We start from the raw sequence: 12,987 nt of genomic DNA on the forward strand, positions 1-12,987 counted from the left end.
AAATAAACCCACTTAACTTCGTTTATATTTGTTTAGTGATTTGTTTACCTTTCCTATACTTTGCACTGCTAACGTGTTTTTGTATTTGTTATAACGTTCTGACCACCCGCCCCGTGTCGAAATCTGTGGCAAAGAGCTTCATAGCTCATCGGATTCCTCCAATATAAATATTCTGAACCTGAAAAAATATATATTCTGACTTGTATGTGCCACTCCAAACCCTGTAGAAAAGCTGTTTCATCACATTTCACGCCTCTCACCATTGCTTAACACCGATGACTTTATTTCCACGACTTGCATTGTCTCCTTGGGACGTTTTTACGAGCATCTTTTAACTTCTGGTAATTTTACCCCATTTCCTGAAAACTAATGGATAATCGTTTTTGCACTCACAGTTTATGAACCCCGTATAGTTTTCAGGTCAATTTACACCCCGATGCTGTCACGTTGCTGTCAGCCTGCACGACGCGATCATAAATATTTCATGCAGGCGACAAATTATACTGCTGCCGTTATTTACACCTGCCACGTGAAACGGAAGAGCTCTGAAGACGAATTATTTTTGGACACCAGTATGACAACAAAAAGGTGTCCAATGTCGTGTGGGTTGCCGTGTAAAGCGTGCCATCGTCCTGGTTTACTGTGGTGCTCTGTGGTTGTGAGCCGGCACATTGGATGGGTTTAGAGACTTTACACCAGTGTGACAGCCATGAGAATTATAGTGAGGATCACATGGCAAAATAGTGATCAATAAATGCAGCAATACAGCAATTTAGTAAGTTATAGTCAACTTTGTACATATACTGCGTACAATACTTTGTACAATGTTAGTTTATTCTCTCAGTTTCCTGGACAACAATGCTTACGGTCCACAAAAAAAATGTAGTTTACAAATTTACCTCTCATATAAACATTCAGTCATTACATGCTGCATATGCCTGATGATTGATAAACACATCCCAAGTGGCATATAGACTGATTTAACTCAGCACCTTCTATGTCAGGTGGGACATGTTTATCAATCGTCACGCATGTGCAGTGTGTAATGAATACATTTGTGATTTGAACGGAGGTTTTTTGGTAAACTCGGAACGACGTACCATGAAGTTTGGAAACCCCTGCAACTTGTAGACCGCCACGTCCTGGCCATGTCAGCCACGTGACCACTTCACCCGTTGGCCACAGTTCAAATGATATATTTTGTCGATTTTTTTTACTCCCAGATGAAGAGTGGGTCAACTGTTAAGAGAAGAACACACATGTTTAATCGCATCATGGCGTTTCTGACAGTCTACCACTCGTCAAAATGTGTTGCCAGTACAGCATTTTGAAAAAACACATGATTCAGTGTTTTAATGTCTGGTCTAATAAATGAGTCAATTCACGAATTATATAAACAGTTCTGAGGTATACAAATGGGATGTGAAGTTTACCTCTTAGGATGGATTATCTCATGTGCAATTAATTTCATGGATTCATCCTGATCTTCCAAAACTATAGATATGTAAAAACTTCAGGTCAAAATAACTTTTGAATGGGATTGATTATGCTTACAGAATTATATAAAACAAACTAACAATAACAAAAATATGCAATCTGGTTGGCCGGGTGGCTCAGTTGATCAGAACAATGAGCCGACACCACTGAGAAACCTGGGTTCGAATCCAGGCAGCCACCCGTAATGAAACTGGGTCGCTGAGTGTAGAGAGTCGATGGTTCCACTCCACTCTAAGAAGTAAAACCCACGTGATGAACAACTCTGTAACAGGGCACACGTGAGAATGCAGCACACTACTATAACAACAAACTATTTGGTGATAATGTATTGGCACTGGTCCACAAGCACAAATAACATAACACTCAACGCATGAATCATTAACACTGCCTTAAAGGGAAAGATATAATATAACAAAATGCAATTGACATGCTACGAAGATGGATTATTGCTCGAAATGCCCCCTATTGTGATATCTCCTTCTGTAGTCCTCTCTCAAAAGCATGTTGATGCATTTGCTCCGCAAGAGTTCCGCATTGTAATCTCTTCATCTTGTGACATGATGTTGAGAACACAGCTGGAGACAATTTTCTCATAAAATATTAAAAAAGTAAAGAAAAAACTTACAGAGAACACGTTCAGAATTCTTTTTTTTAACCAATTACTGACACATAAAAACTATAAAATTAATAATTGTAGTAGTTTAATTTTAAAGGTCACAAAATAAAGGACAGTCCTTAGGCATGTTTGTAATAACGAGTTTCACCAATTAGTAGGTGACTAACACCAGCATTCATCCCCAATCAGCAGGAAAACATTAAAGGCTCATCGTTAATTAGTCTGCTTTGTCATATCCCAATTATCACCTATCCAGGATGCGTGATAATGAATAATTATTGCATAGCTCACTAGTGCACCCGCACGGCTTGCCTCAGTATATCCGCAGTGATGATGGCAATTCTGCGTGCGATTATGCTACATCAGACTGAAACATACAATTTTCAATCAGGTAAAACATCAAAGTCTGCTGCGAGAACACTGCAATTGTTTCCTGATTACTGCACAAATGCACTGCCAACATTGTATGCGTCTCGGATTATGTCGAAAAGAAAATCATTGGTACGACAAACACAAATGTAGTGATGAAGGCAAGGAAGTGTGAAAAGGCAGAGTCATAATGTTTTTGCTATTATAACACTTGTTTACCAAGGAAAGCCTCGCCGAGTCTCGTAATTCTTTTTCATAACTCAGAACTCTTTATCAGGAGGGTCCTACCAGGTTTTGAACAACGTTTGAGTAATCTGCGGTGTCATTTTAAAAATAAATATTTGGACCGTGACGCCGGCAAAACAATGGGCTCGTCTTGCGAACGACATCACGGGATCTTTATTGTCCAATGTACAGCAGACGGCGAGTATTTTCACGGTTAACACACAAGACCACCGTAATAACCAGTGGCGGCCACTGGAGTAGAACCGAGAACCTCTGCAAACAAGCAGCGAGTGCGCTACCGCTCGGCCATTTCAGAAAAAAAAATCAATGTCGTGGTGAATACGGTACAGTATAAAAAAATACTTTTTTAAGTATCGCACATTATAGCCTGATTATTAGTTGCTATTTTATAATTGATGCCAAAGTTATCATTTGTGTGAGAATGAACACGACTATGCAACAGAATTCAATTGTACCTATATATGGGCAATTTTCACGTTTCATTTTTTAAATACTTTCTGCGAACAATTACCACCAGTCACTTGAGATGAACAGAGTGCATTTCCCGAGATTTTATCCGCCTGTGTATCAACGGAGCAATGGACATGTATAAAGCACACCAGGTGATGCACTCTCACAAAGCATTACTACACTCCTCTATTAATAAGAGATGTCACTGAAATGTTTCAATACTAATGGGGTATTCCCCATTGCCAAGAGTAAGTTTAATATGAAGCTCACCTAGAGAGATAGCTACAAAAAGAAACAGATGCTCAACAATTCCGATAATTATCAAATCATCATTATCTGCCGCCATCAATCCACTGCTGGATAGAAGTATCTGCAAGCCGTCACCATCTCGCACAATCTCTGATGTATTAATCCACCCTAAGACCTGCGCACGAGCTGATTTCATCACTCTGTCTCCTTGGTGGACGTGTTCCACTCCTTGGCTGCCACTCCTTTATTAATCTTGATCACTGGCCATCATGCTTTCGAGTTGACATGTCTCATGCAAGCACACTCAGTTTTATTAACAGTTTGAACTGTGTCTTTAATCTGCTTATGTTCCATAATCCACGTCTTCCTCTTTCTATCTCTCAATGTCAATTCCAAGCATCTCATCATGCCGTGCACACTTTTTTTTACCTTTGTTTCATTTACTTTGTTAATGTCCATTATTCCTTCGCATGGCTCGGCAAGGTAGTTTGCACCGGTTAAAACTATCTTGTTTATGGACATTGTTAAGTTACGTTTCATTATCAAGTTCATTTCTCCCAGTGACACTCGCATATATTTTCTGAAAATGTAATTAGCGACATCAAGGCAGAAAGACAAACGGTGAAAGTATTCACTGCTGTATTTCAGATTAATTAATAACATCGTCTATATAATGAGCAATGATAATTAACTACAGGAAATTATTAAATATCTTTACAAAGGTGACTGCTAAGTTGGCCTTAAGATAAATATGATAAGAAAAATGTGGTGTAATAATATCCTTCTTTATACAGGGAAGCCAAACTGAGTGTTAATACTCTTTTTTTTACACGCTTTTATTTAACTCACTCTGTCTGTTGTTGTATCCTCAAATCTTGTAACTCAATTTTAACCCACTTCCAAATGTGGTATCGACTGCAAACTTGGTATACTTATGTAATACTGATGACAATACTATATTCTATCATAAAAAAATAAAATACAAACATTTTTGAATAATCTTTTTTATATGCTATGTTTCGGCTTGTGTCTAATAGTCCACGGTCAATTGACGTTGGCTGTAATTGACCACGGTCCCTTAGGTTATGGCAAGCTTCGGGGCCACTTCCTGGAGTCGTGGAGTTCTTCCATTACTAGTCCGGTACATTCCATTAAAGCGTGTTTTAAAATCTTTTTTTTATATTACTTATTTAAACAGGGTTCTGCGTAGAGATATGTGGCCAATTTCATGTATTGGTGTTTGGCTCCATGTGGAAGGAAACTGGAGTACCCAGAGAAAACCAACGCATTTGAGTGAATAACACTCACAGGTCCACACAGATGGATTAAATCCACTTGCTGTAATGCCACCTGTTGGCCACTTTAAATGTTAAGCTAACGTTTTAGGCAATGGTCCTTCTCCAAGAAGCAATATGGAATCAAATCTATACTTATTAATAAAAATACATTTTAACTGATAGACCCTTAAATTTAGATGTAAAGCTTTCGTGACTGTAGAGATTCATATGCTTGGTTCTTTTGGTAAAGTCACGTAGAAGGGAAATAATAAAATAGTTCAAATATAAAACAATAAAATTCTCACGACATTTCGACTGCAACACAAGCAATCATCATCAGGTGTGAAATCCACACCGAGAATATGATAGACCTTTGTCAATCCACTGCTGGGTCAAGGCCATGTCGATCATGGGAGTCGTCTGACCATACTTCACCACGCTGGTCAGCAGGGGTCTGTGAAAGATGGGGTTCATCACGCAAGACATATCACTCACCGCCGAAGTTAGCCATGGCCAGGAATCGAACTCCAGGGTTTAAAGCAGAGTGCACTAATCATTACATTACAGCTCCACCCACATTTGTATCACCATCACTAGCATCGGAAAATCATTCGTGCCGAATCAAACGGAAGCCATAATAAGGGTGATGTGTTGCTCACCAGTACTCTTTGCCGAGGCTGGCTCTTGGGAGTGCAGCAGCAGCAGCAGCAGCTTCGCGTGCACTTCACTCCACAACCGCGTGCCTCCTCCGTGGGTTTGCAACCTCTAGGGTACAAAGTAACCGGGACATATCACCGGAAGAAAAATCTCTCACAAAACTAGGAGAGGGGAGAATGACGTGCAAATGCATTGTCTTGAGTGTGTATTATTACGCAATTGACATTGGATGTCCCGTGAAGACTTACACATTTTTCCATTGGCTATTGCAAAAAGGGGATGATCCTGGTAAAACCGACTTCTCCAGCTCTGCAAATAAAACATGGGGGTTGTCATTTCCGAACAGATTAGACCCAAAGTATAGGAGGCTGTCAGGATCAGCAGAGGTTGTTTGAATTTTCAAATTCAAAGTCTGCCGTCAAACCTGATTATCAGCAGCTTTGGGTGCAGTGCCTGGGTTATCATGTCACCCCTCAACACACTTACTCCTCACCATGGCAACCAAATTAATCCCTGAGTCATTATATTAAAAAAAAACCCAATGCTGCTGTGCTCAGTCTTGCAGCAGCGTTCGTCACGTGACATAGGGATTATCTCAATCGAGCAAGCCTCAAACTCCAACCCATGGGGTCCCCAAGTCAATCTGGAAAAAAACACCAAAACTCGGAATTGGAGACACAGTGGCAAGGTGTCAAATGAGACATCGACACCGCTAAGAGTAAATGCAACTAAAGATTTTTGATATTCAGTCATCATTTAATTGCTACCCTTATTTACCACCTGCCATGAGGAATTTGACCAAATCTGTGGCAGGACACCGGTTCATGGACTCACTAGAGGGACCCAGAGGCAGATCTGCGCTCACGCGTGGAATTGCACGAACCACCGCTCGTCACGGGAGGAAGCCCACGGTGTATTTAACTTGTCCACCGTAAAAGTAGGACTTGGTGGCTTGCGTTTACAGTGCAAGGCCATTAAGACGCTCTGTCATAAAGTGCCCTGTCGCCCGTGACAGGTGGCGCGCGTGCGTGCGCTAGTGCACACGTGGATGCGTGCACACGCTCACCCCCCCTGCGCTTTTCACGGCTGGCTGCGTGTCTGTACTCCATTTCATGCGGCCAATGCCTGGCTTGCGTGAAGCGGTGACACCAACTGCCCCTTCGTTCCCTCCCGTAGCAAAGATTAGCGCGGTTGGCTACGTGCGGCGTGCGAAAGAAGTTCAGCGTGCATGCGGACGGCCTTTCGCCAGACTTGCCTTCGACAAAAGTGAGCCAACGGACAGGGCAGAGGGGGCCCTGTCCGTACGCAGTGCTGCACAAAGCTCCCAGCAAGGCTGTGCAAGAGTCCAGTGACTAGATCGTGTATTTAGCAATCACTGATTTGGCCTTGCCCATTGCTGCATCGGTCCTTTCATTAATTCGAGGTTTGAAATAAACCCCCCCAAAAACACGTGCTCGATGGCGTGGCTGCAGTACTGTTGGATGTAGTTATATTATGTACAAGTACGGCGTGTTTTGTCAGTCCACTGCTACATGAGGGCCTCCCCACACCGCGTGTGTCGTGTGCGTTATCAATATTTATGGTTTCCACTTTCACCAAACAGTATATATGCTGCTTGAAATATTAACTATACAGATGTAGGGTTTTGAAATCTTTTCTCTGTATTGAGGTGTATCTTTTTATGATGTGTTACCAGTATTTGTTTGTGAATGTTCAGTAGACAGGTTTCCCTCGCTGTGTGCGGTTGCAGATGCGTTCCAAGAAAGTGGCGCACAAAATGAGACCGCACGAGACAGCTGCCCGCCGAGTAGCGCACAAAGTCCACACTACACAACGACGTCCCACGTCTGACCCCATAACCACACATGAGCGAGTTCAAACCGTATATCGCGAATTTCGAGTAGGAATCGGTTAGCCGTATACACGTGAAATCGCACAAACACTCTTTCAGGTTGTGGCAAAGCTTTGTTCCTGGCAAGGACGCAAGAGAAAGAGAAAAGATAAAGCACATGATTTTTCCATGACATAGCAAATGCAGATTATTTTTAATTTGTCATGACCTAGGTTTAACTAAAGGACACTGAATTGAGTGAACAGTAGCACTCAATGACATAATTGCATATGCCGTAAAACATGTCTCTAACAATATGTATCACCCACAATATTTAAAATGTGAGATTTGTCATCTCCTCAACCAAACTGTTGCCGAGACCATCATCAATGCCTTATTCACATCCCGACTGGAATATTGCAATTCTCTCCTTTATGTCCTTCCAAAATGTCTCATCTACAATCTGTAGATGATCCAAAATGCTGCTGTTAGATGTGTCACCCACACCCGTAACTGTAAGCTAACGAGACCACTCAGTACTCCAATCCCTCCATTCGCTCCCAATCCAATCCACACTCAATTTCAAGATTGCACTCAAGATCCTCAGCGGGCTTGCCCCTATCTCTCCCCTCTCGTCTCATTGCACTCCCCACTGTGCACTTTCTGTTCCAGAAACCAAGGAGTTATATCGATGCTCCCAGTCAACCTTCAATAAGTTGTCCGTCTCTAATTTAGCCCCTGCAATCTGGAATTTACTGCATCCAGCCGTACGTACCGTTTATTCCCTGCCTCTGTTCAAGTCCAAGGTTCAGACCTTCCTTTTTCCCCTCTGCCTATGATCGACCGACTGACTCTCTACAAAATAAATATTCCCACTGTTTTTGTTCAGCGCCTTGAGATATGGCTGCATATAGACGCTATATAAATCCAAATTGCATTGTACGCCCTCAACCCTTGGAAGCTACTGACTCCATGACAAGTGGAGTCAGGCTTAGAGTAATCCATTTAAGACTTTCCCTGCTCCATTTGGTGCGAGTCTACGTATTGTATTACACAATCAATCACTTGCCCAGGCAGTCAAATACAGCAGCTCTACGTTTGTTAAAGTTTTGGCTTTCGAAAAGAGAGCACAGTATTCTATTAATGATATATTACGCTTTTATTCAGACAATTGTAAAAATCCAACTTCCATGCACAATATATATTGCTTATTTGTGCTTAAAAGTGTACAGTTTATACAGCAATATACAGCGTCCAAAAACATTGTCGTCTTCCTTAAATTAGCCCTTGCCTGGCCAGTACAATAATTTGCTCAAATTGGCTGTTGAGTACTGATTTCCAAAAACATTTAAATCATCCACACAAAATGAGCAGAAACGAACCTCGCCGAACTCTACTCAACACTGAAAGCAAGAGGCTCAAACTCAGCAAACAAACCATAGAGCCGGTGTCATTCAAATTCAAGCAACACTCTTTGCAGTTTCCATCTTGGCCTTCGGATTGTTTTAGCAGCATTTCAAAGTGAACAAGCAATGGCATTTTACGCCGAAGCCAACTGTCGGAAAAAAAGTTCAAGGCAACAAAAATATAGCGATGTAAATTAGTTTTTTTTCCCATATATATAAAATGCCATTTAACGATCATTTTCCTTTAAGAAAACAACAGTGGCTTTTTACTTGTGCTGAGGCATGGTTGGCATCACGAAAAGCGAGGTTGCTGCGTCTCCAAAATCCCCGACGCGCGCCGCTCCTCCACGTGCCTCCTGCGTGTGGCGGTCTGGGCCCTCTGTGAGCTCGACGCCGGCAGCGCTCCGTGCTGCTCGTCCAAGTCCCGCGCGCTGCACCGCGGCGTGGCCACGCGCGTCGTGTTCCCGAACTTTGAGTAGTCCACCGAGAACTTGCCCTCCTCCTCCGTGACGATAGACACGAAACGGTGACCCCACAGGATCTCGTCGGGCAGGTAGGACGTCCTGGCCTGCGTCGTGATGCCCGTGGTCTCCACGACGCCCTCCAGGATGATGACCACCTCGATGTTTTCGTGCTGGAGGGAGTTGGGTGTAAGCAGGTACAGGGGGCTCTTGCTGTCTATCGTGTGGCAGATGATGAGCGGGGACACGAGGAAGATGCCGTTGGTGCCGATGGGGTTCTCCATCTGAATGTCGACCTGGTCGATGGGTATCACCTCACCCTCGGGCGTGGTGGTCTTCTTCACCACCTGCATGTGGATGCTGGCGCCGATGATCATGCTCTTGCGCAGGTCGCCCACGCGGAACATGAAGCAGAGCCTGCCGTTGCGCGGGGCGATGACGGCGTGCTTGCTGAAGATGAGCGTCTCGGCGCGCCGGTGCGCCTGCGCCGTCTTCATGAAGATGCAGCCCAGCATGATGGCGTTGATGATGAGGCCCACGATGTTCTGCACGATGAGCATCGTGATGGCCAGCGGGCACTCCTCCGTGATCATGCGGCCCCCGAATCCGATGGTCACCTGCACCTCGATGGAGAAGAGGAAGGCCGAGGTGAAGGAGTGCACGGCCGTGACGCACGGGTTCGGCGCGTTCTCCACGCGGTCCAGGTCGCCGTGCGAGAAGGCGATGAGCCACCAGATGATGGCGAAGAGCAGCCAGCTGCACAGGAAGCTCATGGTGAAGATGACGAGCGTGTGCGGCCATTTGAGGTCCACGAGTGTGGTGAACACGTCCTGGAGGAAGCGGCCCTGCTCGCGGATGTTCCTGTGGGCCACGTTGCAGGCGCCGTTCTTGCGCACGAAGCGCGCCTTGCGAGGACGCGGCCGCTGCTTGGGCTGGTGGCCCACCTCGTCCTCGGCGAGGCGGGTGAGCACGTACTCCTCGGCGAGGAGGCCCTTCCTAGCCAACATTGCTGCCGGCTCTCGCCCGCACCATCACGTCCGCTGGACCTGACGGCGACAGGCAGGAGGACAGCAGGCGCAAATCACTTTCACCGCTCGCCAGCTGAGACGCTATCTACACTAGGAAATGTTATGATCAAATATCTATCCCCCCCACACCCATGCCACCGACTCGCTTTGGCTATGAAGAAGGGCCCTTTCCCGAAACGTCGCCCGTGATGTGTTTTTTTTATGTGGCTAATGTTATTGACATGGGTGCTGAGCTGTTCGTTGTTCTTGTGCACAGCTGCCGACGACGCATCACAAACGTGTTCCTTCTTGTGTGGCGAGCGTATCGAGGGGCCACTGGGACCGCGTGAGAAAGCACGGGGGTGGAGTCCTGCAGCCGGGTAAACAAAAGCCCGACCGAGAAGCTCCGCAATTCCACGCGCGATCTCAAGGCATCAGGGTCCCGCGCCACGCGCAAAGAGAGACAGGCTTACGAGAGAGAAACATAATGAACTGATTCACACCCGAGGCAATTAGGCTTAATTATGTAATCCCATTGTTTGTCGACAACACGGAGACACACACACACACGGACACCCACGCGAGGCGTGTATGCGTAAAACGTGACACGCACGTGGTCACGATTCGAAATTCGTTCGTGAGATGCCACTGTAACGGTGTCGTGTGTGAGTCCTCCCGATTATGCTATCGAGCAAATTACGACAATGCACCCTCTACCAATGCACGCGTGGAAACATTAAACCCGCGCACCAATTGCGAGATTCCGCGGATACACACACACACACGCGCCTCCTCTTAACACACAGGGACAGGTATGGGCTCACACACACACACAAGGCAAATATCCCCCTTAAGGTACTTTTGGGGCGTGTGTTGTTAACGAGGACTATTGACGGCCGGCATGGCATACGAAGGGGTGGGTGCCCAGCACCACGACGGACTGCCTTTGTCTCCTCGATGGCGATGTTTACACACCGCATCAGATACCAATTTAAGGCTGAGTCGACCTAGGTGAGTCCCAGGACCGGTTTGGATATCACTCGCCACTGACGAGAGGCGTGTCCTGGAATCGAACGAAGGTCAAATGGAATTCATAATGTAATTCGCCAATCGCTATCACCACCGCTTTCTACAAACAGGACGAAGGTACCCCCGTAAATAGCCGTAACCAGACTGGTGGGGCAAGTGCTGTTAGCGAGCACCTAACACTCGCACACAAACAAAGATCCCCCGTATAGCCTTAACAGACTGTTGGGGCAAGTGCTGCTAGCGAGCACCTATGAAGGCCGGCACGGCACACGAGCGGGTGGGCGGCCAACACCACGCCCGGCCGCCTTTGTCTCCCCCAGTGACGATATTTACCACACACGGCACCAGGTACTCATTTGAGGCTGAGCCGACCTACACGCACGCGCTCCCACACTCGTCCGGACCACTCCGCACACTCACCAATTCTGCCGGCGGCTGCAGCTGCCGGCGAGCAGCAGAGGGGGTGGTGGTGGTGGAGGCGTCGTCGGTGACGGCGAAACGAGACGACCTCGTGCCTCCTTTGTCCTCGGCTGGGGAATCGTGAACGGGCACAGCAGCAGCAGCGGCGGCAGCCCTCGGCGAGGACGCGCGCCTCTTCCTCCTCCTCCTCGCACGTCGGGGTGGTGGTGGTGGTGGCGACGTCTCCCTGTCGGACCCTGCTATGCTCGGCACCCCCCCAAGGCTCAACGGCGAAGCGAACTCGAGCGAGCGTCATGTGCCCGACAGCGGCGGAGTCGCGTTTCTCCAGGAATAGACCTCCTCTTGACAAGTGACCGTCACTGTTGCCGCGATGGTGGTGGTGGCACGATTTCGTTCGCCCTCCCTCCCCCCACCCACCAGCGCCGACTTCAGATGGTGCGGGCGCGTGAGAAGCCACATATGGAATGAGCGCTTGTGGGATGATCGAAGCAATGAGGGAAAGAGAGAGAGAGAGGAGGCTCAGAGGAGGGGGAGGTCGGTGCGTTCGGGACGGGGTGGACGAGGGAGGGGAGCGAGATAGTGAGGGTAGTGGGGGGGGGTGATGCTTGCGCGCACGGATGGGCTTTGCGCAAGACGCGCTGGGGATGTGGGGGGGGGCACAACAACACGCGGGGCTCAGGCAGATGAACGCGTAGTGCTCAGCACACACAAAGATCCGCCTATTCTTCCGTGTAGCTTTTTACAGACTGTTGGAGCAAGTGCTGTGAGCGAGCGCCTATGAAAGTCGCCGAAGCCACACGAGGTGGCGGGGGGGGGGATATCAACTCGGGCTGAACGATTTGGGGAAAATATCTAATTGCGATTTTTCTGACAGATATTGCGATTGCGATTTGATTTGCGATCAAATTTGTTTAAGTCAAGCTTCAGTTCAATATTGACTGTGTAATAGATTTTAAACATGTGATGGAGCATGACCACATGATATCAACAAAATATGTACGTCTCAATATATTCCAATGCAAGGATGAGAACTTAAAATATATGATTTGCTTCCAACATGTATTTATTAAAATGTTTCAATTGAAATAGAACAATCAAACAAAGAACAATTGTTAAGGTAAATACATAAAGTTCTAATGATACAAAAACAATTCCAATAAGAAAGAAATAGGACTTTTCAAATCGCAAAAAATCGCAGTCTTTGCGATTTGCTAATCGCATTGTTTCAAATTGCGATTTCGATTCAAAATCGATTAATCGTTCAGCCCGAGTAGAAACGTAAACCCGACCCCACGCGGTTCTGTGCGCGTATCAGCGCCGAAGGTGCAGCGTAGCGGCCAAGCATGTGGGCATCGCGCTGTGCGGGGTGATTAAATCAGCGCCCTTCCACCACCACCACCTCACCAACATTCACGTGGAATTATATCAATCACAGTTTACGAATTAGAGGCGAGAAGCAAGCGTACACGTAC

The 12,987-nt window shown here is 46.3% G+C and overlaps 1 protein-coding gene across 2 annotated transcripts; it reads right to left on the reverse strand.

The window, feature by feature from the left end:
• Nucleotides 1–5,457: 5,457 nt before the first annotated feature.
• On the reverse strand, nt 5,458–12,093 carry KCNJ11 (potassium inwardly rectifying channel subfamily J member 11). Of its 2 annotated transcripts, XM_078859017.1 has the most exons (3): nt 11,516–12,093; nt 8,869–10,105; nt 5,458–5,469 (listed from the first exon to the last, which is right to left on the reverse strand). In XM_078859017.1, exon 2 carries the CDS (start codon nt 10,064–10,066, stop codon nt 8,891–8,893), a length of 1,176 nt encoding a protein of 391 aa, XP_078715143.1. In that variant the 5' UTR covers nt 10,067–10,105; nt 11,516–12,093; the 3' UTR covers nt 5,458–5,469; nt 8,869–8,890. The 2 variants fall into 2 exon arrangements, with proteins under 2 accessions (XP_078715143.1, XP_078715142.1); XM_078859016.1 differs by lacking the exon at nt 5,458–5,469 and having other exon boundaries at nt 8,343–10,105; nt 11,516–12,092.
• Nucleotides 12,094–12,987: the final 894 nt, after the last annotated feature.

This window comes from Lampetra fluviatilis, chromosome 8 (assembly GCF_964198595.1).
Source record: "Lampetra fluviatilis chromosome 8, kcLamFluv1.1, whole genome shotgun sequence".
NCBI classification, from domain to species: Eukaryota; Metazoa; Chordata; class Hyperoartia; order Petromyzontiformes; family Petromyzontidae; genus Lampetra; species Lampetra fluviatilis.

Bases quoted from the DNA above. Each gene is read 5' to 3' on its own strand.
- KCNJ11 (XM_078859017.1), bottom strand. From the start codon at position 10,066: ATGTTGGCTAGGAAGGGCCTCCTCGCCGAGGAGTACGTGCTCACCCGC.